The sequence below is a fragment of the Leuresthes tenuis genome, unplaced genomic scaffold, assembly GCF_036924035.1.
Source record: "Leuresthes tenuis unplaced genomic scaffold, fLeuTen1.0.hap1 SCAF_12, whole genome shotgun sequence".
Lineage (NCBI taxonomy): Eukaryota > Metazoa > Chordata > Actinopteri > Atheriniformes > Atherinopsidae > Leuresthes > Leuresthes tenuis.
Window position 1 is genome coordinate 34818659 of NW_027325366.1, and position 26986 is coordinate 34845644.

The 26986-nt window shown below is 49.9% G+C and overlaps 1 protein-coding gene across 1 annotated transcript; it reads right to left on the reverse strand.

Moving 5' to 3' along the window:
* Positions 1 to 636: 636 nt before the first annotated feature.
* Positions 637 to 26634, reverse strand: gtdc1 (glycosyltransferase-like domain containing 1). The gene is made up of 9 exons (XM_072397600.1): positions 26047 to 26634; positions 23007 to 23197; positions 19866 to 20033; positions 15844 to 16017; positions 11803 to 11912; positions 6622 to 6766; positions 1242 to 1312; positions 1070 to 1161; positions 637 to 975 (listed from the first exon to the last, which is right to left on the reverse strand). The coding sequence occupies exons 1-9, from the start codon at positions 26068 to 26070 to the stop codon at positions 901 to 903; spliced, it is 1050 nt and encodes a 349-aa protein (XP_072253701.1). The 5' UTR covers positions 26071 to 26634; the 3' UTR covers positions 637 to 900.
* Between the last annotated feature and the right edge of the window lie 352 nt (positions 26635 to 26986).

The following is a 26986-nucleotide window of genomic DNA, read 5'->3' on the forward strand; positions in this document are numbered from 1 at the left end:
TCTGAAAACTAATTGAACTCCTCTATGATGGTTCCTGAAACCAGTGACCAGGAACCTCTTCCAGAACCTGCAGCAGAATCAGTTTTCACCTCCTGCTGTGTCGATCAGCTGAGCTGAGGTTCAGTTTGGAGGAAACTTCTCTGGTACCATTCAGGTGGCAGCAGGATCAACTGGGTCATCAGGTTTGATCCCATTTGGATGAGTCAGAGCAGCTGATGTTCCTCACAGCTCCACGAGGTTATAGAACTGGGTCTGGACCTGTCAGCTCTGACATGTTCCAAGACTTCAGTCCAGTTTCAACCCTCAAGTCGGCATGCTGTCGGTCACATGACGGCGCTGAAGCATCGAGGCCTGAGCTCAGGCCACAGATCAAACACTGAGAAGAACACAGTGATCGCATCACAGCGACCCGTCCAATCAATGCCACCTCTCGCCGTACTGGACACTGAGCGTGAGGCATTCAGGCACAGAATGAGGCGTTCAGGGTCCTGACGGAGCTCCTGCTGTCTCAGATTTCTCTGATTGTTTACAGAACCAAACAGAACCAAACAGAGACTTCATTTCAAATTACTGACAGACTCTCACATCTAATGTGTAAAATCCAATGTATCGATTACTGATTCAATAGAATTCAAATTCTTTAAAAAAGGAGATTTTATTAAAAACAGGAACAATTTGGGAGAAAAGAATCATTAGAATCATCAGCAAACATCTGTAGATCCACTAATGAATCAGAACCAGAACCCAGCAGCTCAGATGGAGCAGCCACTCAGCTTAGTAGAAGACGTTGTGTTGGATGTTTCTGGGTCCAAACGGGATTTGGTTCTGAGCTCAGAGCAGTTGGACATCATGGAAGTGCAGACACAAGACTGGGCCTGCAGAGCAGCCAGGGAACCGGCTTCAGGGCCGCTCGGTTGATAGCAGAGTCTGGAAACGTGGCTCCAGGGATGCCCAGGAGTACAAGGAGGTGTCGACCTGCAGAACCAGAACCACACTACGACAGATTAAAGAAGCAAAGGAAGCCTTGAGTCAGAGTCGGTTTGCCAACTGGAGAAATATGAGGCGTTACCGTGACGACGTGTCTGCGGGCGATGTCGGGCCTCTTGCAGAATTCTTGCAGCTGCTTACAAAGCTGCTCAGGTGTGGAGTACAGGTAATGTGCTGCACCAGACAAAGAAGAAGAAGAGGCTTCGGTGTGGGGTAAAAGTTTTTCAGAGAAGAAGAGACCGAAGGTGTTTTACCTGGAAATATCTCTGGATATACCAGTGCCTTCGGACACAGAGGAAAGCAGCCACAGTGGACGGCTTCTAACCTGCAACAACAACAACAACCTCCTGTTAGTACAGGGTGTAAAGATCAGCAGCACACCTGAGAACAGAACGGGTCAGAACTGATGGGTCAGTTCAGTAAACAGTGTGTTGTTTTAGGGTAACCGTGAGATGTGTTAGTGGAGTTTCCACCCTGTTTGTGTTTATGCATTTGGCCTACCGGTAAGGCCTACCTGCCTTACAGGCAGGCAGGTAAGGTAAGGGGGTCTTGCCTAAGGACCCCTACTGGAGGTCGTACCTTTCATGCAGGGGATTCAAACCCTGGTCTCCCACACGAAAGGTGGCATTCATACCACTACACTATCCAGTCCCCTACTCCCCTGGGACCCTCAATCCTTCTCAGTTCCTGTCATAGATGTAATGTTGTGAAGTCAGATTATCTACAGCTGTGAACAATGAGCAGAACCCATGCGATCTGAGCACTGGTTTTTCTACCAGAACCCATCCTCTGGATGAAAATTGCAGAAACATTTCGATATAAAACAACTGACAAACCAAACCCACAGTCATCAGGTAACGAGAGTAAAAAAACAGAGTTGTGTTGGCCCCTGGTTACATCTGATTGGCCCCTGGAGTGCTCCTTAAGTCTCTTTAAGTTGCAAACACTTCTTACAACGTTACAGGGCTCCTGCAGGGCTTCACTGCAGGAACGTTTGGAGTGAACATGTTGGCCCGGTTCTGAGTTCCCTCAAAGCTCCAAGTTCATGTCATTAACCTCACTGTGACCGCCCCCCCCCCCCCAAACGAGTTGGCGTCCTCCTTCCTCTTCTTCTCTGCCTTAATGAGCAGAGGTCTGTGATCTTTTCATTGATAGAATAAATCATGTTTTTATTTCGGCTTTTATCTGGTTATTTCTGACAGGAAATGAAAAGGGCTCCTCCTCCAGTGGGTGGGGCTAACCCTGACTGTTTCCTGCTCCCCTTCAACGTCTTGTTGATGTTGATGTTCAAATCTGATGTGAAATGCCATGATCAGACTCACGGATAAATAAAAACAACCATCGAGGCTCCACCCACAGCCCGCCCAGTTGACACACCTGCTGGTCGAGTGACTCGACTGATCTAATGCTTCCCATCTCAGCTCAAACGCTGCCATCACTGGTGGAGCTCATGTGATGAAATCAACCTGCTGCCAATCAGAGGGCAGCAAAGAACGGTGAGTGACAGAGAGCAGGAACCAATCAGAGGTAGACACGCCTTCAGGAGGAGGGGCTTGTGAAGGTCAGTTTCTGAGGAAGAAAACTTCCTGATAAGGTTCAGTCTGACCTCCGTCACCTCTGATGTTGGTCAGAAAGAGGCGCCAGAAGAAGAATCGGAGCAGCTAGCTGCAGGAGAAAACAGAAACTCCACTTTCTTCTTCTTCTCTGCTTCATCTTCTCTGTCAGGAAACCTGGGGCTGCAACTGAGCTCAGATATGAATCACCTGCAGATCAAACAAGCTCAGAGCCACCTGAGTGAAGATGATCAGAGGCGCTGCCTCAGGTGTGCAGAAGAGGCTCATTACCCAGACACACAGAGAGTATCCTCAGAGACGTGAGCAGCAGAATCTAACGCAGGACGTCTCCTCTGATTGGACCATCTCCTGCAGTGGGGCAAAAAGTGGGTAAGCACGATATGCGGCCCATAGGGGCGCTGCACGGGAGGGGGCATGATATGCGGCCCATAGAGGCGCTGCACGGGAGGGGGCACGATATGCGGCCCATAGGGGCGCTGCACGGGAGGGGGCACGATATGCGGCCCATAGGGGCGCTGCACTAGAGGGGGCACGATACGCGGCCCATAGGGGCGCTGCACGGGAGGGGGCACGATATGCGGCCCATAGGGGCGCTGCACGGGAAGGGGCACGATATGCGGCCCATAGGGGCGCTGCACGGGAGGGGGCACGATATGCGGCGCATAGGGGCGCTGCACGGGAGGGGGCACGATATGCGGCCCATAGGGGCGCTGCACTAGAGGGGGCACGATATGCGGCCCATAGGGGCGCTGCACGGGAGGGGGCACGATATGTGGCGCTGCACGGGAGGGGGCACGATATGCGGCCCATAGGGGCGCTGCACGAGAGGGGGCACGATACGCGGCCCATAGGGGCGCTGCACGGGAGGGGGCACGATACGCGGCCCATAGGGGCGCTGCACTAGAGGGGGCACGATACGCGGCCCATAGGGGCGCTGCACGGGAGGGGGCACGATATGCGGCCCATAGGGGCGCTGCACGGGAGGGGGCACGATACGCGGCCCATAGGGGCGCTGCACGGGAGGGGGCACGATACGCGGCCCATAGGGGCGCTGCACGGGAGGGGGCACGATACGCGGCCCATAGGGGCGCTGCACGGGAGGGGGCACGATACGCGGCCCATAGGGGCGCTGCACTAGAGGGGGCACGATACGCGGCCCATAGGGGCGCTGCACGGGAGGGGGCACGATACGCGGCCCATAGGGGCGCTGCACGGGAGGGGGCACGATACGCGGCCCATAGGGGCGCTGCACGGGAGGGGGCACGATACGCGGCCCATAGGGGCGCTGCACGGGAAGGGGCACGATACGCGGCCCATAGGGGCGCTGCACGGGAGGGGGCACGATATGCGGCGCATAGGGGCGCTGCACTAGAGGGGGCACGATATGCGGCCCATAGGGGCGCTGCACGGGAGGGGGCACGATACGCGGCCCATAGGGGCGCTGCACGGGAAGGGGCACGATACGCGGCCCATAGGGGCACTGCACGGGAGGGGGCACGATATGCGGCCCATAGGGGCGCTGCACGGGAGGGGGCACGATACGCGGCCCATAGGGGCGCTGCACTAGAGGGGGCACGATACGCGGCCCATAGGGGCGCTGCACGGGAGGGAGCACGATACGCGGCCCATAGGGGCGCTGCACTAGAGGGGGCACGATACGCGGCCCATAGGGGCGCTGCACGGGAGGGGGCACGATACGCGGCCCATAGGGGCGCTGCACGGGAGGGGGCACGATATGCGGCCCATAGGGGCGCTGCACTAGAGGGAGCACGATAAGCGGCCCATAGGGGCGCTGCACGGGAAGGGGCACGATATGCGGCCCATAGGGGCGCTGCACGGGAGGGGTCACGATATGCGGCCCATAGGGGCGCTGCACGGGAGGGGGCACGATATGCGGCCCATAGGGGCGCTGCACGGGAGGGGGCACGATATGCGGCCCATAGGGGCGCTGCACGGGAGGAGGCACGATATGCGGCCCATAGGGGCGTTACACGGGAGGGGGCACGATATGCGGCCCATAGGGGCGCTGCACGGGAAGGGGCACGATATGCGGCCCATAGGGGCGCTGCACGGGAGGGGGCACGATATGCGGCCCATAGGGGCGTTACACGGGAGGGGGCACGATATGCGGCCCATAGGGGCGCTGCACGGGAGGGGGCACGATATGCGGCCCATAGGGGCGCTGCACGGGAGGGGGCACGATATGCGGCCCATAGGGGCGTTACACGGGAGGGGGCACGATATGCGGCCCATAGGGGCGCTGCACGGGAAGGGGCACGATATGCGGCCCATAGGGGCGCTGCACGGGAAGGGGCACGATATGCGGCCCATAGGGGCGCTGCACGGGAGGGGGCACGATATGCGGCCCATAGGGGCGTTACACGGGAGGGGGCACGATATGCGGCCCATAGGGGCGCTGCACGGGAGGGGGCACAATATGCGGCCCATAGGGGCGTTACACGGGAGGGGGCACGATATGCGGCCCATAGGGGCGCTGCACGGGAAGGGGCACGATATGCGGCCCATAGGGGCGCTGCACGGGAGGGGGCACGATACGCGGCCCATAGGGGCGCTGCACGGGAGGGGGCACGATATGCGGCCCATAGGGGCGTTACACGGGAGGGGGCACGATATGCGGCCCATAGGGGCGCTGCACGGGAGGGGGCACGATATGCGGCCCATAGGGGCGTTACACGGGAGGGGGCACGATATGCGGCCCATAGGGGCGCTGCACGGGAGGGGGCACGATATGCGGCCCATAGGGGCGCTGCACGGGAGGGGGCACCAAAGCAATGGAGGGAAAATGATTTCGAGTTGGCATTTTCTGAGGCATTATGAAACAGCTTTTGTGCATGTGTAAATAATATGATCAATAACAGGCACGTTACTGATCAGGCACAAAATAGAAAACGGAGGAGGGAGAAGGAGAAAGAGTTTGAAGGGATGAAAGAAAAGTGGTTAAAAGACAGCAGGTAAGTTATGTTAAGGCTGAGAGGCTTAGAAATATTCAGGTTGACTAAAGCTACCAGTAAAACGACAGCCAGGTTACTGTTGTCTTGCAACTCTCTACTGATTAGTGTTTACCAGCGGTAGGTCATCAGGGCCTGAAAGGCCTTCTCTGCTGGCCCAAACACTAACTTATATCTACAACCTAAATTATAATATTTGTTCAATTAAATTGTTTGAACTGTATGACTTGTATATATACATATATATGTCTATGAGCTAGCTGGCCAACAATGACGTCAGAAGTTTTCCGACCTCTGATTGGATGGTCAGAGCAAAGCCATCACAGGCAGGTTTTGCCTCCTAAGGATCTGAGTGACATTAATACATTGGATTTTTAAAAATTTTTCCCACAATGGTTGACAAAGAAGGAGAAACTGATTTGGTATCAAAACTTATCAAAATTTCGTTTTCAAGCTGTATGAGTCATTGAAGTCTTCCTGCAAAAGGAGAGGAGCATTGTCTGCAAAGCAGGAAGTAGGTCGTCCCTGATCTCCTGCTCTGGTGATAATATTTTCTACCACGGCTTTGTCCTGCGTTACAGAACCCAGCAGCAACAGAAGGTGGGCTAACTTCACATGCACGCCCCTGGTTTTCACACGCACGCCCCTGGTTTTCACACGCACGCCCCTGGTTTTCACACGCACGCCCCTGGTTTTCACACGCACGCCCCTGGTTTTCACACGCACGCCCCTGGTTTTCACATGCACGCCCCTGGTTTTCACACGCACGCCCCTGGTTTTCACATGCACGCCCCTGGTTTTCACATGCACGCCCCTGGTTTTCACATGCACGCCCCTGGTTTTCACATGCACAGCTTGGATTCAGAGTAAATTAAAACATTTTAAAAACTGATTTCTAACCTTTAGTTTCTGTTGAGTACAGTGAAGTCTCTCTCCTGATGAACCTTTAAAGCTGACATATTTCGCCATTTTTAACTTTTGCCAAATTCTAACCCAAAGCCTCCACAATCAGACGTGCGGTGGTGGTTGTACTCATGGTGGCACTGCTACTGGGACACCTGTACAAAGGCATCAAGCTGAGGAAGACTCACATGGCGACGCCGAAGAACTCGTGTTTGGAGGTGGAGACGACAACGTCGGCATCACACAGAACCTGCAGGTACTGATCCTTACTGGGGAGGAAGCCCCAGTTCAGGATGTGAGAGTCCAGCTGATGTCTGGAGGAGACGAAGATCTCTGCAGGAGGAAGAGGGGGGAACAGACACACCTTCATCACACCTTCATCACACCTTCATCACACCTTCATCACACCTTCATCACACCTTCATCGCACCTTCATCGCACCTTCATCACACCTTCATCACACCTTCATCACACCTTCATCACACCTTCATCACTCAGCACTGAGGTCAGACTCCTCCTCTTCCTCAGTGATGAAGACTGTTAGCTGTTTGTTTGTTCCTTTGAAGGAAATAAAACACACACCAGCCGTGCAGTGTGTGTGAGAGTGTGTGAGAGTGTGTGTGAGAGTGTGTGTGAGTGTGTGTGAGAGTGTGTGTGAGAGTGTGTGTGAGAGTGTTTGTGTGAGTGTGTGTGAGAGAGTGTGTGAGAGTGTGTGAGAGTGTGTGTGAGTGTGTTTGAGAGTGTGTGTGAGAGTGTTTGTGTGAGTGTGTGAGAGAGTGTGTGAGAGTGTGTGAGAGTGTGTTTGAGAGTGTGTGAGAGTGTGTGAGAGTGTGTTTGAGAGAGTGTGTGAGAGTGTGTTTGAGAGTGTGTGTGAGAGTGTGTGAGAGTGTGTGAGAGTGTGTGAGAGTGTGTGAGAGTGTGTGTGAGAGAGTGTGTGAGAGTGTGTGAGAGTGTGTGAGAGTGTTTGTGTGAGAGTGTGTGAGAGAGTGTGTGAGTGTGTGTGAGAGAGTGTGTGTGTGAGAGAGTGTGTGAGAGTGTGTGTGAGAGTGTGTGTGAGAGAGTGTGTGTGTGAGTGTGTGTGTGTGAGAGTGTGTTTGAGAGTGTGTGTGAGAGTGTTTGTGTGAGAGAGTGTGTGAGAGTGTGTGAGAGAGTGTGTGTGAGAGAGTGAGTGAGAGAGTGTGTGTGAGAGTGTGTGAGAGAGTGTGTGAGAGTGTGTGAGTGTGTGTGAGAGTGTGTGTGTGAGAGAGTGTGTGAGAGTGTGTGTGAGAGTGTGTGTGAGAGAGTGTGTGTGTGAGTGTGTGTGTGTGAGAGTGTGTTTGAGAGTGTGTGTGAGAGTGTTTGTGTGAGAGAGTGTGTGAGAGTGTGTGAGAGAGTGTGTGTGAGAGAGTGAGTGAGAGAGTGTGTGTGAGAGTGTGTGAGAGAGTGTGTGAGAGTGTGTGAGTGTGTGTGAGTGTGTGTGTGAGTGTGTGTGTGAGAGTGTGTGTGTGAGAGTGTGTGTGAGAGAGTGAGTGAGAGAGTGTGTGTGAGAGTGTGTGAGAGAGTGTGTGAGAGTGTGTGAGTATGTGTGAGAGTGTGTGTGTGAGAGAGTGTGTGAGTGTGTGTGTGAGAGTGTGTGTGTGAGAGTGTGTGTGAGTGTGTGTGTGAGAGTGTGTGTGAGAGTGTTTGTGTGAGAGTGTGTGTGAGAGTGTGTGTGAGAGTGTGTGTGAGAGTGTGTGTGAGAGTGTGTGAGTGTGTGTGTGAGAGTGTGTGAGAGTGTGAGAGTGTGTGTGTGAGAGTGTGTGAGAGTGTGTGAGCTCAGCAAACCAACAGGTGATGAAGATCAGTGTGTTCTACTCCTAATGTGATTGGCTGTCTGATATACAGTCACTGATCGTTAAACTTTATGACTCAATATCTCAGAGTGTGTGTGATCATTACCTAAAAACACACACACTCATCATCACGTCATCAGCTGATGATACGATCGATTAAAGCCATTCACCTCTGACCTGAACAGGACGCACACACATGCACACACTTGGGTGTTTCTTCCTCTCTCTGAGCAGAACTCTGCTTCCATCCACACTGAGCTCCATTCCTGCTTCCTGTGATCTACAGGTGATCTGCAGCTGATCTGCAGCTGATCTACAGGTGATCTAAAGGTAATCTGCAGGTGATCTGCAGGTGATCTACAGGTGATCTACAGGTGATCTACAGGTGATCTACAGCTGATCTGCAGGTGATCTACAGGTGTTCTGCAGGTGATCTGCAGGTGATCTGCAGGTGATCTGCAGGTGATCTGCAGGTGATCTGCTGGTTATCTGCTGGTTATCTGCAGCTGATCTACAGGTTATCTGCTGGTTATCTGCTGGTTATCTGCAGCTGATCTACAGCTGATCTGCAGGTGATCTGCAGGTGATCTACAGCTGATCTGCAGGTGATCTGCTGGTTATCTGCTGGTTATCTGCAGCGGATCTACAGGTGATCTGCTGGTTATCTGCAGCTGATCTACAGCTGATCTGCAGGTGATCTGCAGGTGATCTACAGCTGATCTGCAGGTGATCCTGCAGGTGATCCGCAGGTGATCTGCTGGTTATCTGCAGGTGATCTACAGCTGATCTACAGGTGATCTACAGCTGATCTGCAGCTGATCTGCTGGTTATCTGCAGGTGATCTACAGCTTATCTGCAGGTGATCTACAGGTGATCTGCAGGTAATCTGCAGGTGATCTGCAGGTGATCTGCTGGTGATCTGCTGGTGATCTGCTGGTGATCTACAGCTTATCTGCAGGTTATCTGCAGGTGATCTACAGCTTATCTGCAGGTGATCTGCTGGTGATCTGTAGGTGATCTACATCTTATCTGCAGGTGATCCTGCAGGTGATCTACATCTTATCTGCAGGTTATCTGCAGGTGATCTGCAGATGATCTACAGGTTATCTGCAGGTGATCTGCAGCTGATCTGCAGGTGATCTGCAGGTTATCTGCAGCTGATCTGCAGGTGATCTGCAGGTGATCTGCAGCTGATCTGCAGGTGATCTGCAGGTGATCTACAGGTGATCTACAGGTGATCTGGAGGTTATCTGCAGGTGATCTGCAGGTGATCTGCAGGTGATCTGCAGGTGATCTGCAGGTGATCTGCTGGTTATCTGCTGGTTATCTGCAGCTGATCTACAGGTTATCTGCTGGTTATCTGCTGGTTATCTGCAGCTGATCTACAGCTGATCTGCAGGTGATCTGCTGGTTATCTGCTGGTTATCTGCAGCTGATCTACAGGTGATCTGCTGGTTATCTGCAGCTGATCTACAGCTGATCTGCAGGTGATCTGCAGGTGATCTACAGCTGATCTGCAGGTGATCCTGCAGGTGATCCGCAGGTGATCTGCTGGTTATCTGCAGGTGATCTACAGCTGATCTACAGGTGATCTACAGCTGATCTGCAGCTGATCTGCTGGTTATCTGCAGGTGATCTACAGCTTATCTGCAGGTGATCTACAGGTGATCTGCAGGTAATCTGCAGGTGATCTGCAGGTGATCTGCTGGTGATCTGCTGGTGATCTGCTGGTGATCTACAGCTTATCTGCAGGTTATCTGCAGGTGATCTACAGCTTATCTGCAGGTGATCTGCTGGTGATCTGTAGGTGATCTACATCTTATCTGCAGGTGATCCTGCAGGTGATCTACATCTTATCTGCAGGTTATCTGCAGGTGATCTGCAGGTGATCTACAGGTTATCTGCAGGTGATCTGCAGCTTATCTGCAGGTGATCCTGCAGGTGATCTACAGGTGATCTGCAGGTGATCTACAGGTGATCTACAGGTGATCTACAGGTTATCTGCAGGTGATCTGCTGGTGATCTACAGGTGATCTACATCTTATCTGCAGGTTATCTGCAGGTGATCTACAGGTTATCTGGAGGTGATCTACAGGTGATGCTGCAGGTGATCTACAGGTGATCTGCAGGTGATCTACAGGTGATCCTGCAGGTGATCTACAGGTTATCTACAGGTGATCTACAGGTTATCTGCAGGTGATCTACAGGTTATCTGCAGGTTATCTGCAGCTTATCTGCAGGTGATCTACAGGTGATCTGCAGGTGATCTACAGGTTATCTACAGGTTATCTGCAGGTGATCTACAGGTTATCTACAGGTTATCTACAGGTCATCTGCAGGTGATCTACAGGTGATCTACAGGTTATCTGCAGGTGATCTGCTGGTGATCTACAGGTGATCTACATCTTATCTGCAGGTTATCTGCAGGTGATCTACAGGTTATCTGCAGGTGATCTACAGGTTATCTGGAGGTGATCTACAGGTGATCTACAGGTGATCTGCAGGTGATCCTGCAGGTGATCTGCAGGTGATCTACAGGTTATCGGCAGGTGATCTACAGGTTATCTGGAGGTGATCTACAGGTGATCCTGCAGGTGATCTACAGGTGATCTGCAGGTGATCTACAGGTGATCCTGCAGGTGATCTACAGGTTATCTACAGGTTATCTGCAGGTGATCTACAGGTTATCTACGGGTTATCTACAGGTTATCTGCAGGTGATCTACAGGTTATCTGCAGGTTATCTGCAGGTTATCTGCAGGTTATCTGCAGGTGATCCTGCAGGTGATCTACAGGTGATCTACAGGTCATCTGCAGGTGATCTACAGGTTATCTGCAGGTGATCTGCTCCTGGTTAGCATCACTGATGACCTGCTTCCAGGGACCAGCTCTTTGGGTTCTGTCTCCACGCTCTGCTCTCTGCTCCTGTTGAGCTACCTCATGTTGCTAAGCGTCCAAACTTCATCCAGGAAGCTTCTAGAACAGCTGTGATTGGCTCATGCAGGCAGGTGGGCAGCAGGGAGCGCTGGGTTTGTGTTGCATTGATCATCGTTTAGTTGTTGGAAGTCAGAATCAAGATTGAGATAAGAATTTGATTCATTGTGCAGCTGTAACTGTCACACACAGATTCACAGCTGTCTGTGTGAGTCTGGTTTGTATCTGTTCAGGTTGACCCGAGAGTGTGTGTGTGTGTGTGCATGTGTGTGTGTGTGTGCATGTGTGTGTGTGTGTGTGTGCATGTGTGTGTGTGTGTGCATGTGTGTGTGTGTGCGTGTGTGTGTGCATGTGTGTGTGTGCATGTGTGTGTGTGTGTGCGTGTGTGTGTGTGTGTGTGTGTGCATGTGTGTGTGTGTGTGCGTGTGTGTGTGTGTGTGTGTGTGCATGTGTGTGTGTGTGTGTGTGTGTGCATGTGTGTGTGTGTGCGTGTGTGTGTGCGTGTGTGTGTGTGCATGTGTGTGTGTGTGTGCGTGTGTGTGTCTGTGTGTGTGTGCATGTGTTTGTGTGTGTGTGCGTGTGCATGTGTGTGCGTGCATGTGTGTGTGTGCATGTGTGTGAGTACCTGGCACGTTGGTGAACGTCTCTCCAAGCACGGACAGCTGGAAGTTGAGTTGTCGCTCCTTCAGTTTGAGCAGAGTGTTGAAGAACAGCTCTGGGTTTTTATCATGTTCCCTTAAACACAGAAACACACACTGAGGAAGAGGAGGATGAAGGTGGAGTCCACCAGCTGATCTGAGCTCATGTTCATTCATCCAACCTTCATCTAACGGACTGTGTGTATATTCTCACCACCTGTGGGGCCACACGATGTGCAGAGGCTTCCCCGCCGCCCCCCCCCCCACCGACCGCTCTCTGGATCCCGGACTCACATCTGGACTGATGTGGATCCTCGTCACACCTGTTGGGTCATTGTTTGATCAACTGAACCCGACCAGACTCAGAACACTGATGCTGCTGCAGACTGAAGTGTTACCGTGGCGACCGCTGTTGCTCAGCCTGCTGCGTGATGTCATCAATGCGAGACAACTCTGCAGGCTTGTGGCGCCGCTTGTGTTCAGGAAGCAGCCTGAAAAAAAAACAGAAGTTCAGAAACGTGTGTGGCTAGATGTGGGCGGCGCTCCAGCTGTTTCTGCCTCCGAGGCTTCTGGGAAATATGACTCATGTGATCCATTTTCTAAATGAACCGTTTGATTGTAGGCCGTAAAAAAAAATGATACTGATGATGTCACTCTGATTAAAGATGAAGGAGTGGAGCTGGAGGAAGCCGAGTCCTGATCAGAACCAACTGGACCGAACACCTATAGAACACCTCCCAGAACCAGGTCACCTTAGAGAGGACCAACATGAGTTAGATGTATCATGTGACCTGTGGTTGGTACACAGGACTCTGGGTCAGGACTCTGGGTCAGGACTCAGGACAGGACTCAGGACTCTGGGTCAGGACTCTGGGTCAGGACTCTGGGTCAGGACTCAGGACTCTGGATCAGGACTCAGGGTCAGGACTCAGGACTCTGGGTCAGGACTCAGGATCAGAACTCAGGACTCTGGGTCAGGACTCAGGACTCTGGGTCAGGACTCTGGGTCAGGACTCAGGGTCAGGACTCAGGATCAGAACTCAGGACTCTGGGTCAGGACTCAGGACTCTGGGTCAGGACTCTGGGTCAGGACTCAGGACTCTGGATCAGGACTCAGGACTCTGGGTCAGGACTCTGGGTCAGGACTCAGGACTCTGGATCAGGACTCAGGGTCAGGACTCAGGCCAGGACTCAGGGTCAGGACTCAGGGTCAGGACTCAGGGTCAGGACTCAGGCCAGGACTCTGGATCAGGACTCAGGACTCTGGGTCAGGACTCTGGGTCAGGACTCAGGACTCTGGGTCAGGACTCAGGACTCAGGGCCAGGACTCAGGGTCAGGGTCAATAACATAAACCATCCTGAACCAGAACCATGAACACAGTTTGAACCATGAAAAGCGTCAGATCAGAAACCTGCTCATCACGTCCTCATTGATCCGATTCACTCTGACAGAGACATCCTGCGGTGTCCGTGATGGATGTGACGTCTTTGTGGCGTTCCGGGTCAATCACTATTCAATTAGATGGGCCTCCGACTCGCAGGCCGATTGATGGATGGTGACCACAAAGAAGCCGGACGCACACACAGCAGATACCACCTGAAACGCTGAGTGAGGAACACTGAGCAGAACCGTCTCAGACCGGGTTTGAACATCTGAGCATTTACTGCTGCTTTTATGGAAAACTCCTCCAGTAATAACGTCTGAATGCAGTCAGAAATGATCGGTGAAGAATAAAAATGACTTTCAGCTGCTGGAAGTAAAGTTTAATCACAGATTAATCACAGTAATAAACCACAGGCTGCACGGTGGTGTGGTGGTCAGCACCGCCGCCTCACAGCGAGAGTTCAATCCCTGCCTGGGCCTTCCTTCTCCCCGTGTGTGCCTGGGTTCTCTCAGTGTGTGCCTGGGTTCTCCCCCCATGTGTGCCTGGGTTCTCCCATGTGTGTGCCTGGGTTCTCTCCGTGTGTGCCTGGGTTCTCTCAGTGTGTGCCTGGGTTCCCCCCCCGTGTGTGCCTGGGTTCTCTCCGTGTGTGCCTGGGTTCTCTCCGTGTGTGCCTGGGTTCTCTCCGTGTGTGCCTGGGTTCTCTCAGTGTGTGCCTGGGTTCCCCCCCCGTGTGTGCCTGGGTTCTCCCCGTGTGTGTGCCTGGGTTCTCCCGTGTGTGTGCCTGGGTTCTCCCGTGTGTGCCTGGGTTCTCCCGTGTGTGCCTGGGTTCTCCCCGTGTGTGTCTGGGTTCTCCCCGTGTGTGCCTGGGTTCCTCCCGTGTGTGCCTGGGTTCTCCCCCCGTGTGTGCCTGGGTTCTCCCCCCGTGTGTGCCTGGGTTCTCCCCGTGTGTGTGCCTGGGTTCTCCCCGTGTGTGCCTGGGTTCTCCCGTGTGTGCCTGGGTTCTCCCCGTGTGTGCCTGGGTTCTCCCCGTGTGTGTCTGGGTTCTCCCCGTGTGTGCCTGGGTTCTCCCCGTGTGTGCCTGGGTTCTCCCCCCGTGTGTGCCTGGGTTCTCCCGTGTGTGCCTGGGTTCTCTCCGTGTGTGCCTGGGTTCTCCCGTGTGTGCCTGGGTTCTCCCGTGTGTGCGTTGGTTCTCCCCGTGTGTGCCTGGGTTCTCCCGTGTGTGCCTGGGTTCTCCCCGTGTGTGCCTGGGTTCTCCCGTGTGCGTTGGTTCTCCCCGTGTGTGCGTTGGTTCTCCCCGTGTGTGCGTTGGTTCTCCCCGTGTGTGCGTTGGTTCTCCCCGTGTGTGCGTTGGTTCTCCCCGTGTGTGCGTTGGTTCTCCCCGTGTGTGCCTGGGTTCTCCCCGTGTGTGCGTTGGTTCTCCCCGTGTGTGCGTTGGTTCTCCCCGTGTGTGCCTGGGTTCTCTCCGTGTGTGCCTGGGTTCTCCCGTGTGTGCCTGGGTTCTCCCGTGTGTGCCTGGGTTCTCCCGTGTGTGCCTGGGTTCTCCGGCTTTCTCCCACCGTCCAAAAACATGCTGTTAGGTGAACTGGTGACTCTAAACTGTCCTCAGGAGTGAGTGTGTGTGGTCGTTTGTCTCTATGTGGCCTGTGATGCCGACCTGTCCAGGTGTCCTGTCCCGCCTTTCGCCCAATGACTGCTGGGATAGACTCCAGCCCCCCGTGACTCGACCGACAGATTGACGGTATAGAAAATGGATGGATAATAAACCTACTGTGTCAAGAAGGATGCTTAAAAAACAATCAAATCTGTCATTATTTAATCAGTTTAAACCTTTTTCTAAAGAAGAAAAGTTCAAATAATTGATTCTTAGCATCTTCTCTGACCTCCTTCACTGTCTTTAGAACTAAATCCAGAATCTGAAGCAGCAACACTCAGTGAATTATGATTATTGATAGAAGAGAATAAGAATAATCCCAGGTTTCTCTTCAGCGCTGTAGCCAGGCTCACAAAGAGTCCGAGCTCTGTTGAGCCATGCATTCCTTTAACTCTCAGCAGTGATGATTTCATGAGATTCTTCATCAATAAAATTGTTTCTATCAGAGAGAAGATTAATGGAATCCTTCCCACTATCATCACTGATGTATCATCAAGTGCAGCAGCTTTAGAAGTATCTTTAGGACCTGATTTGTATTTAGACGGCTTCTGCCCAGTTGATCTCTCTGAGCTAACAACAGCAATAGTCTCTTCTGAACCATCAACTTGTTTTTTAGACAATCTATTCATTTCCTTTGCTATGCTGATGATACTCAGCTATACTTATCTATGAAACCAGATGTGTGGTGCATCTTACAGGGATTTAAAAGATCTCTAATGACCTGAAACTCAGCCTGTACAGGTGCTGTGGGTTTAACCTCACTGGGTCTCAGTCTTAGAACCCCCAAACTTCATGCCAGGTTCTGCTGGTAACTGTGCAGCTGCTGGTGTCAAACAACAAAGTCAACAGAACCTGGATCCAAATAATGGATCGGAACAGCCAGTTCCAACATTTGCTTCCGGCTTTTCTTTAATAATTCATCACAGCAGCTGACATCATCACACTGCAGTCTGACCTGGGAGCAGGTAAACTCTGAGGACCGCCTCACTGACCTGCTGACATCAGGGAACTGGACCGGGAAGCTCAGGACCACACACTTTGGTCGGATCAGCTGGTCCAGGTCTCTGGGTCTGTGGTCCGGAATCTTTTTCATGAAGGAGCGGATGGAGGACAGGAAGGAGTCCATGTTGAAGTGTGAGTTGAACACCACCACATCTGACACCAGGCTGAGAACACAGACACCAGCAATTAGACCGAGCCCACATTATGAGCCTCACACTGCAGTGACCGGTGTACACAGGTGAGACAGCAGTGGTTAATGTTAGACTGACAGCCAATCAGATGTTTGTCCCAGCGACTCTCCTCATCCCCATGCCTCTGTTTACAAGGATCAGGTGCACTTTAGTTTTGGGGATTAAAGCGAAGCTTCAACCACTGCTCCACAACCTCCAAAAGTAAAGGGACACCTTACCTCTGCAACATAAAGGGCTAAGTTTAAGAAGAGGAAGTAAGGCTGAGCCTAAAACTGACTGAGACCAAACCTGACGTCCTGCTCAGAGTCAAATCTGAACATAGAAGAAACACAAGCCTTCCCATGAGAAAGGAATTCCTCTTCAGTTCTAAAGTTTCTGTGTCAGGACATAATAAAACATCTGGTCTGATTGTGTTTTCACATTAACTAGTCTCATTGAGATAGTCTTTTCTATGATCTTCTATGGTGGCATCCAAATTCATTTGTGGTATACAACAAAAGTTAGTACACCCCTCAAGAAATATTCACAACTTCCAGCTGTCTGTGCTTGGAGAGACGTTCACCAACGTGCCAGGTACTCACATATTCCACTGTGTCGTTATTTACTGAACAGAAACTGAGAAAAACTTAGTTACTGCTTCCACATTGTTGCTGCCCATCAGTCTGGGAAGGGTTATAAGGCCATTTCCAGACTATCTGGAGTCCATCATTCTACAGAGAGAAAGATTATTCACAAGTGGAAAACATTCAGGACAGCTGTCAATCTTCCCAGGAGTGGACGTCCCAGCAAGTTCACCCCAAGGTGAAGAAGCCCAGAGCTACATCTCAGACTCTACAGGCCTCAGTTAGCATGTTAAAGGTTAAAGGTCACCCCAAGGTGAAGAAGCCCAGAGCTACATCTCAGACTCTACAGGCCTCAGTTAGCATGTTAAAGGTTAAAGGTCATACATCTCAGACTCTACAGGCCTCAGTTAGCATGCTAAAGGTTAAAGGTCACCCCAAGGTGAAAAAGCCCAGAGCTACATCTCAGACTCTACAGGCCTCAGTTAGCATGCTAAAGGTTAAAGGTCACCCCAAGGTGAAGAAGCCCAGAGCTACATCTCAGACTCTACAGGCCTCAGTTAGCATGTTAAAGGTTAAAGGTCACCCCAAGGTGAAGAAGCCCAGAGCTACATCTCAGACTCTACAGGCCTCAGTTAGCATGTTAAAGGTTAAAGGTCATACATCTCAGACTCTACAGGCCTCAGTTAGCATGCTAAAGGTTAAAGGTCACCCCAAGGTGAAAAAGCCCAGAGCTACATCTCAGACTCTACAGGCCTCAGTTAGCATGCTAAAGGTTAAAGGTCACCCCAAGGTGAAAAAGCCCAGAGCTACATCTCAGACTCCACAGGCCTCAGTTAGCATGTTAAAGGTTAAAGGTCACCCCAAGGTGAAAAAGCCCAGAGCTACATCTCAGACTCTACAGGCCTCAGTTAGCATGCTAAAGGTTAAAGGTCACCCCAAGGTGAAAAAGCCCAGAGCTACATCTCAGACTCCACAGGCCTCAGTTAGCATGTTAAAGGTTAAAGGTCACCCCAAGGTGAAAAAGCCCAGAGCTACATCTCAGACTCCACAGGCCTCAGTTAGCATGTTAAAGGTCAAAGGTCACCCCAAGGTGAAAAAGCCCAGAGCTACATCTCAGACTCTACAGGCCTCAGTTAGCATGTTAAAGGTTAAAGGTCACCCCAAGGTGAAGAAGCCCAGAGCTACATCTCAGACTCTACAGGCCTCAGTTAGCATGTTAAAGGTTAAAGGTCATACATCTCAGACTCTACAGGCCTCAGTTAGCATGCTAAAGGTTAAAGGTCACCCCAAGGTGAAAAAGCCCAGAGCTACATCTCAGACTCTACAGGCCTCAGTTAGCATGCTAAAGGTTAAAGGTCACCCCAAGGTGAAAAAGCCCAGAGCTACATCTCAGACTCCACAGGCCTCAGTTAGCATGTTAAAGGTTAAAGGTCACCCCAAGGTGAAAAAGCCCAGAGCTACATCTCAGACTCCACAGGCCTCAGTTAGCATGTTAAAGGTCAAAGGTCACCCCAAGGTGAAAAAGCCCAGAGCTACATCTCAGACTCTACAGGCCTCAGTTAGCATGTTAAAGGTTAAAGGTCACCCCAAGGTGAAAAAGCCCAGAGCTACATCTCAGACTCCACAGGCCTCAGTTAGCATGTTAAAGGTCAAAGGTCACCCCAAGGTGAAAAAGCCCAGAGCTACATCTCAGACTCTACAGGCCTCAGTTAGCATGCTAAAGGTCAAAGGTCACCCCAAGGTGAAAAAGCCCAGAGCTACATCTCAGACTCTACAGGCCTCAGTTAGCATGCTAAAGGTTAAAGGTCACCCCAAGGTGAAAAAGCCCAGAGCTACATCTCAGACTCCACAGGCCTCAGTTAGCATGTTAAAGGTTAAAGGTCACCCCAAGGTGAAGAAGCCCAGAGCTACATCTCAGACTCTACAGGCCTCAGTTAGCATGCTAAAGGTTAAAGGTCACCCCAAGGTGAAGAAGCCCAGAGCTACATCTCAGACTCTCCAGGCCTCAGTTAGCATGTTAAAGGTTAAAGGTCACCCCAAGGTGAAAAAGCCCAGAGCTACATCTCAGACTCTACAGGCCTCAGTTAGCATGCTAAAGGTTAAAGGTCACCCCAAGGTGAAAAAGCCCAGAGCTACATCTCAGACTCTACAGGCCTCAGTTAGCATGCTAAAGGTTAAAGGTCACCCCAAGGTGAAAAAGCCCAGAGCTACATCTCAGACTCTACAGGCCTCAGTTAGCATGCTAAAGGTTAAAGGTCACCCCAAGGTGAAGAAGCCCAGAGCTACATCTCAGACTCTACAGGCCTCAGTTAGCATGCTAAAGGTTAAAGGTCACCCCAAGGTGAAGAAGCCCAGAGCTACATCTCAGACTCCACAGGCCTCAGTTAGCATGCTAAAGGTTAAAGGTCACCCCAAGGTGAAAAAGCCCAGAGCTACATCTCAGACTCTACAGGCCTCAGTTAGCATGCTAAAGGTTAAAGGTCACCCCAAGGTGAAGAAGCCCAGAGCTACATCTCAGACTCCACAGGCCTCAGTTAGCATGTTAAAGGTTAAAGGTCATGACTGAATGGCTGCTGCTACAAGCTGCTGGATCAGGGGTTCACTTAGTTTCTGCACACACTGCTTCAGTGTTTTAGTTTTTGTTCAATAAATAATGACAAAGTGTAACATGTCATTAGTTAGTTCTGTCTGACTTCTATGGATCAGTTTTTTCAGGACTGCAGATTTTTAATACGTGACTCCTGGACACTTTCAGGACGAGTGGGACAGTTGGACTTCCTGCCTATGCGTGGATCAGAGAATTCGCCCCGCCCCCTCAGACATCCCATAATGATCCGGGTTGTTATTTGATGCTGCTGTAATGTCGTTAGAAGAGATGGAGTAGCTGCAGCTTATTGACAAACTGCCTGCTGATCAACAACAATCAGTTTTCTGTAGCAAGCTGCTTCTTACTGTTGGACGGCTGATTAATTACAGCTCGACCCACTTTAATTACGCAGCAGCCCGAACATTAACCAATCGTATGAAGACAAACTGCGACTGAGGGAGAAGCAACGCTAAGAAACTGAGCACCTTTTCAACATTACTGTAATCCATAATCAATCAGTTCAAGGCAGTAGGTCTCCCTGTTGTAACTGAAATGGACCTGTCTAGAACCCAATTAACCGATCACTGATGCAAATATATTCTGATAAGTCCCCCCCCCCCCCCCCCCCCACCACACACACACACTTCATCAATAACAGAGAGGCTGTTTACCATGACAAAACCTGGTTGTATCCATACTGGAAGTCTCTGTCCTGGTCTTTGCGGACCGGATAAACAAGCTGGTTCTCGTGGAAGTACAGAACCTTCTTCAGATGAGCCAGATCTGGTCTGAGAGCCACCAGTTCACACAGGTTCAGAACTGAGCTGCTGAACAGAACTCTGCAGAGAAAAACACAAAGTTAGTGGAGGAACAACTCACCAGAGACCCAAAACCTGCTGAGGGAGGTCTACAAGAGACCGCTCCGAGGTCCAGATGAGACCACACCGAGGTCCAGAGGAGGCCCAGAGGAGACCGCTCCAAGGTCCAGATGAGACCACACCGAGGTCCAGAGGAAGTCCAGAGGAGATCGCTCCAAGGTCCAGAAGAGGCCCAGAGGAGGCCCAGATGAGACCACACCGAGGTCCAGAGGAGGTCCAGAGGACCGCTCCAACATCTCAAAGGAGATCAAGAGGAGACGCCTCTGAGGTCCAGAGGAGGTCCAGAGGAGGCCCAGAGGAGACTGGTCTGAGGTCCAGAGGAGGCCCAGATGAGACCACACCGAGGTCCAAAGGAGGCCCAGAGGAGACCGCATAGAGATGCAGAGGAGGCCTGGTGTCGTTGATCTTGGCTTGGTTTTCAGTTCTGGTCCTGGGTCTAGAGTTGTTGATCTTGGTTCTGGTCTTAGCTCTTTCCTTGGCTCTGATCATGACTCAGGTTTTGTTTGTCTTGGCTCAGGTCTGGGTTCCGGTATTTTCTCTGGTTTTAGCTTTGGTCTTGTTGGACATTCATCAGGACTTGTTGGTGTTGGTTCTGGGTTCAGTTCTGGTGTCGACCTTAAATCATCATGTTTTCTGTCTGCCTCTAAGACTTTGCTCATAAAAAACACAATAACTCAATAAATCCACAGAAACTGACCCAACTTGAAGACAAAGGTCTTGCCCATCTGAAGGTTCAGCTGTAGACCACCAGAACCAGAACAAGGTCCTCCTCTGAGTGAGCCTCCTGTGATGACGGCGTTACCATCTGCTCAGGGTCTACTCAGGGTGGAGGAATGTGATGTGGAAGGGAGACTCAGACCAGATTCTGGATCTGTCTGTTTTCAGAGTGGTACAAGAACCGGTCGGACTCGGACTAACTCAGATGAATTGTTTCTACTCCTCTACACACCTTCCTGTGAGGAGGTCAGATCTGCACCACGACTCCGTGGATTTGAGAGGATCTGGTCTAAACCCTTAAAATGAGTCCACAGACTCCAGTGTCCTCGGTTTGGTGATTCAGAACCTCGGTTCCCGCTCATGTTGGGTCTAAAGGAGTCCTGAAGATGTCTCTCAGCTCATTCACCTACCTGAGAGAGTAGGTGCAGCTCAGCGAGTCACTGATGCTTAAGACATCTCTTTGAAGACACAGAACAACTCAGCAGATACATGGATCGAAGTCCCGCTGATTCTCTAATGATCAGACACATCAAACCAAGTCTCTGATCCACCTTCAGTCCCCAGGTACCGGTCGGCAGCTTCAGACTCACCATCATCAGCACAGTCAGAGAAGTTCTGGACAACCAGACTAAGTGAAAACATGCAGGTGGACATGGCTGATCACCTGAGGGGGCGTGATTAAAAGCAGAATCTTTTGTTCTTAAAGTCTCTGTCAAAGAACAGGAAGTGTGATGCGGACACAGATGTGTGAAATAAAGACAGAGACATCCAGAGAGAGTGAATCATTCAGATCCGACTCAAAGTAACCTCTCGGTTTTTGTTCCTCAGCCAGTTCTGTCACTTTCTACATCTGTAGACGTTACGGCTGGGTCCAACAGAACTTTACACACAGCTCTGTGGATCCAACATGGCTTCATGTTGAGGTGATTCAGTCACAGATTAAAAAGCAAATACCAGGTCAGACTGTTTGTTTACCTGCACCCAGCATTTCAGGGTCAACTGGTCCCCAGCCGAACGCAGTTAGTGGTTCCAGCAGAGTATTAGACTGGACCAGGTTAACAACACCACATCAGGTGGCCCCTGGCCAGTAAAAGGCCTCTGATGGTGTTAAAGTCTGACTGCAAATATACAAACACAGAAACCTGGAGATTGATCAGAGAAGCAGATAGAAAAACCAGAACAAGAAATACCTTTCACTTTCTTTTCGCTACAGAACAGATAGAAAGACAAAAGATGACTTTGAATCACATATAAAACAGGTTTGTAGGACTGCCTTCCTTCACCTTTGTAATTAGAGCTGCAGCGATACACTAATCTCGTGATACGATACGATACAGCATTCAGCCAACGATCCGAAACGATTTTATACTTTTTTTTATTTATACTTTTTAAAAATTGTGTCTGTATGAATTGGATCAATTTTTAATTTAATGAATTGGATTATGGTTGGGATTAAAACGATGAATTGGACTGTATCTTTGAAGTGATGAAATTTGTTGTTATTTGGTGCTTTATCAGTGAGACACTCAGTGGGTCCACATGCTGAGATTAACTGAAGCTACAGTTGGGTCCTTATATGAGGGTAACTATCCTTGGATATATGGCGGTGAATGAATGGAATCACTGGCACAAAGCGTGTCATACCCCGGTACCATAGGTGGCGCTGTCCCCATTTCAGCTGTCGCTAATAGAGCCACTTCCTGTTGGCGTCTTCACCGCCAACAGCAACAAACTCAGGCATTCAGAAAGATGGCGAACGCAGAGCGAGATGAAGCTGCGTCCCTCTCCATCTGTGATGAGCTGGTTATGGAACAGACGATGCACAACGTTCTCCATCGCCTTGTTTCTTTCTTTCTGACGACAGGAATATCGTCTCCTTCCTTCCGGGTGACGACCGCAGGAAAAAATCTGGAGCAGAACGCTCAATCATGGGAACATAGAAGAACCCATCGGGAAACAGAGGCGTACAGTTCGGCAGATCGGTCAGGCCTCCCGAGTACAGAGGGTTAGGGTTAGGCTGTGGTTCCATCATGCAGCGGATCCGGGTCCCAACCAGGCCCTTTGCTGCATGTCCCCACATTTCCTGTCCACCAACATGTTTTTTTAAAAAGAACTTCTGCAGAGATGGACCCTGAGGCGTAACTGAACCAGCAGCAGCAGGTGGTCCCTGCTGCAGCTGGTTCTGGTTCAGTTTGGTGTCATCAGTGTGAGCCTTACCTGTATGACGGACAGGTGGGAATGGTCTGACTGAAGTACAGCGCCGCCGTTCTCGCCCTCCAGTGCCATTTCTTGGAGGGCAGCGTAAAGACGGAGCAGCTGGGGATGTTTTTCTTCAGCAGGTCGATCAGCTGCTTGTGAGAGCCGCCGTAAAACGCCTCCACCAGCAGAACCCTGGGAGAGCCGCTGTCCTGCGGGAGAGGAGAAGTAGCACTGATTCCTCTGATCGCACATTTCAGACAGAAGCGTACGCTAGCTGTTAGTAACAGCTGCTCAGTCTCTGACACACTACATGGAGAGCTGATGTTTATATACGGATGAAATAACTCAAGTTTTAGCTTCACCTCCTGGTTTTGCCGCTGGGTTCTACACTCAGCCTCAGTGTGCCTTTAAAAGTGAGTTACAGATACATTAACAGCTGTGATCAGTTTGTTTTCATCTGCAGAAGTTCTGAGAAACACAAGAACATGAAAACATCTCCTGGACATACTGGCTCATCAGTCTGAATGGCCTGAACGGTCTTTAGGGGATCCGTTACCCATTCTGGAACATTTATGGATGGAATGTGTCCAGAAAACTTTGGTTGGTACGATGAACGCTCAGAAAAAGGACAAAACAGAGGGAGAGGTTGGTGACCTCAGGCCACAAAGACAGAAAATACTGATCCGATGGACAAAAGAATGCAGTGAAAACAGAAAATTCCCATCATAGATGTATGTTAATATTTTTAGTGTGAAAGAATCGTTCACCTGATGACTTCAAGTTCCATCTGTTACCTCTGAGAGTTTCTGATAATAAATAAGTTTTCCACCGGTTATACAAGCTGACGTTTAAAGCGCACCTTCTGCAGATCCATAGTTAAATCAAAGAGTTTTGATCAATATTCGATTCATATCCAGTAATTAACCCTTTCCTTCATCGTAAAAAGAGTTCTGAGACGACATGTTGCGAGTTTCAGATGAAAAATGCTTTAAAAAAGAATGAATCAGTTGTTTTTAAAGGAAACGTTTCCTTTCCATTTCAGGTCTGACCCGGGGTGTTCCAGTCTGAACCGAGTGCAGCTTTTCACCTCACGTCAGCCACTGAAACAGGAGTGTTTGTGAGTCAGATAAAATCTGCTTCATCATGACGACATGATCAGAAAGCAGAGGGCTGAAGGGGCATGAAAACACACCAGCCTACAGAGTTTCCACACACACAGTGATTATTCTATCAGTATTTCAGCAGGTCCTTTCCAGCCTGACAGGAATCACACGGAGCTGCAGAAACTTTCAATCAACTGAGGGTCAAACAGCCGATAAAGCCAGCCTGTTGGAGCCCATCCTCCTCCTCTCAGTCAGAAAATGAAAACTATTGTTCAGCAGACAGTTAACTCTGCAGGAACAAACCACAAAAACACTGTAATATCCATCTATTTGCAGCACAATGTGCCCTGATAGGAGTCCATTATGATGCATGGAGCTTTACGCAGGAAGTGGACGGCTTATGGTCCCTGAGCTCCCCGTCCTTCCACTAAATATCCTCCCCACAATTTCCAGTCCAGCCTCCATTTAGCTGCCCACAATGGGAGCTAATGTAGCTACAGCAGCACTCAGCGTTCGCCCACAGACGGCCCAATCAGTCGATATCTGCTCCCTGCAGCTCGGCAGCACACTCATATCTGGAGAAGGAAATGAGCTGTTTCTGCTGCTGGAGGACAGATACCAGCGGGCCGCTCCGATGAAATGTGTCAGAAATAAAAATCTGATTGGAAACAGGAGCAAAATGTCATCCATTGTGCTAAAAATGGTCTAATCTGTTTCCTGAATGTGTCAAATTATGTGAAATATGAAAATATGTCAGAGGACGTGGGGAGGGGGTGTCCGACTTGTTGGCCGCGACTCCTCTCAGCTTCAGCGGGGCGATTACTTTTTACTAAGACTTACAAGTTTTAGACATCTGCAGATATCTGTTAGAAACCAGTGGTTGGGAACCAGTGGTTGGAAACCAGAGGATAGGAACCAGAGGATGGGAACCAGAGGATGGGAACCAGAGGATGGGAACCAGAGGATGGGAACCAGAGGATAGGAACCAGAGGATAGGAACCAGAGGATGGGAACCAGTGGTTGGAAACCAGAGGATGGGAACCAGAGGATAGGAACCAGAGGATGGGAACCAGAGGATGGGAACCAGTGGTTGGAAACCAGAGGATGGGAACCAGAGGATAGGAACCAGAGGATAGGAACCAGAGGATTGGAACCAGAGGTTGGGAACCAGAGGTTGGGAACCAGAGGTTGGGAACCAGAGGATGGGAACCAGAGGTTGGGAACCAGAGGATAGGAACCAGAGGATGGGAACCAGAGGATAGGAACCAGAGGTTGGAAACCAGAGGATGGGAACCAGAGGATGGGAACCAGAGGTTGGGAACCAGAGGTTGGGATACACTGTTTGGGAACCAGAAAGTGAAAACACTTTTTATTTCATGTTTTTAGTTCCTTCAGAGGCTGAGGAATAAAACGTTTGAAGTTTGACAGAAAACTCTCAGACTGACACTTTATTAGAAATAAATTACTTCTGAGAATGTTAAACATGAATAAATTAGATGGAACGAAAGAGAAAAATATGTAACTTTAAATCAATTAATAAAAGCTAAAAACTGGAACAATAAAATGCAATGAATGACAGATCAATAACAGTGACAACAGGAAATAAAGGAATCAGATAAAGTCAGAGAAGCTTTAAAACTCTGAAGGTGGAAAACATAAAAATATCATTTAAAAACTACAACGATAAAAGCAACAGATCTTAGGAGGATAAAAGAGCTGAGAAATGGAATTAAAAGTGTAAACAAATGTTAAAATGACCTGAAAGTGACCAAAGTCAGAATGGTAAATATGTCAGGTTGACCCGGAGGAACCAAACAGGAATAAAAGCGATGTGAGCTGCTTATTGATCGAGCTGACAGGAAGTCTGTTAGTAAATGTGAAATCGATCATTCCACCTTGAAATCAAACAGTCCCCAATCACCACGGCGGGGGATTCCAGCTCAGACTCATCTCACCTTTCCTCCCACTGCCTCGAACATGGAAGCCTGCCGACCCGAAACAAAGGGTTAATGTGGGTGTTTCCCAGCAGGGAATCCCCCCAGCAGCTGCTGCAACGCCGGCTGAGTCAGCACCGCACCGCCTGGAAACCAGCGGTGGAACCTCTGGAAATGTTTCTCTGTCATGAAGCTGTGGGCGGAAACGCCAGTGACCTCACACACAGTCTCAGACCTGGACAGCCAGGTGAAGGCATCCAGTCAGAGCTGCTGCTCCTCCCCACAGAGATGTGTGGATGAAGGTGGTGGAATGACTCAGCAGAGAGTCCCTCAGGCAGCTGCTCCTGATCTGTTTCAGCAGGTTTTCACTCTGACTTTCTGACACTTTGCTCCAAGGCAGAAATCTCGTTGAAATCTTTGTTGATTGTTGTGCTGGTTTCAGCATCAAAGGTCAGAGTAATATTTCATGTCTCTGATGCCTGAGCTGAATTTCAGCAGCTCGTATGAAGCTGAAGTATGAATTTCAGGTTTGTAGCTCATTAAAAACTAAAGTCCCAAAATAAAAATTAGTTTTGGTCTTATTAAAATGAGCTAAAGTGATATTTTGGAGGTTTTATTTCACACTGGTTAAAAATCTCTGTAATACATAGATCTGACATTAATCTAAGATAAATGTCTGATATTAATCTAAGATAAATGTCTGATATTAATTTAACATAAATGTCTGATATTAATCTAAGATAAATGTCTGATATTAATCTAACATAAATATCTGATATTAATCTAAGATAAATGTCTGCTATTAATTTAACATAAATGTCTGATATTAATTCAACATAAATGTCTGATATTAATTCAACATAAATGTCTGATATTAATTTAACATAAATGTCTGATATTAATCTAACATAAATGTCTGATATTAATCTAAGATAAATGTCTGATATTAATTTAACATAAA

What these genes read in the sequence shown, in the direction of transcription:
- gtdc1 (XM_072397600.1), bottom strand. Translation starts at nt 26,070, where the DNA reads ATGTTCGAGGCAGTGGGAGGAAAG. An exon ending in CCCACCTGTCCGTCATACAG is followed by an intron (nt 20,034 to 23,006) that starts GTAAGGCTCACA and finishes TTTTCTCTGCAG; the next exon opens with AGTTCTGTTCAGCAGCTCAG. An exon ending in GACGTTCACCAACGTGCCAG is followed by an intron (nt 6,767 to 11,802) that starts GTACTCACACAC and finishes TTCCTCCTGCAG; the next exon opens with AGATCTTCGTCTCCTCCAGA.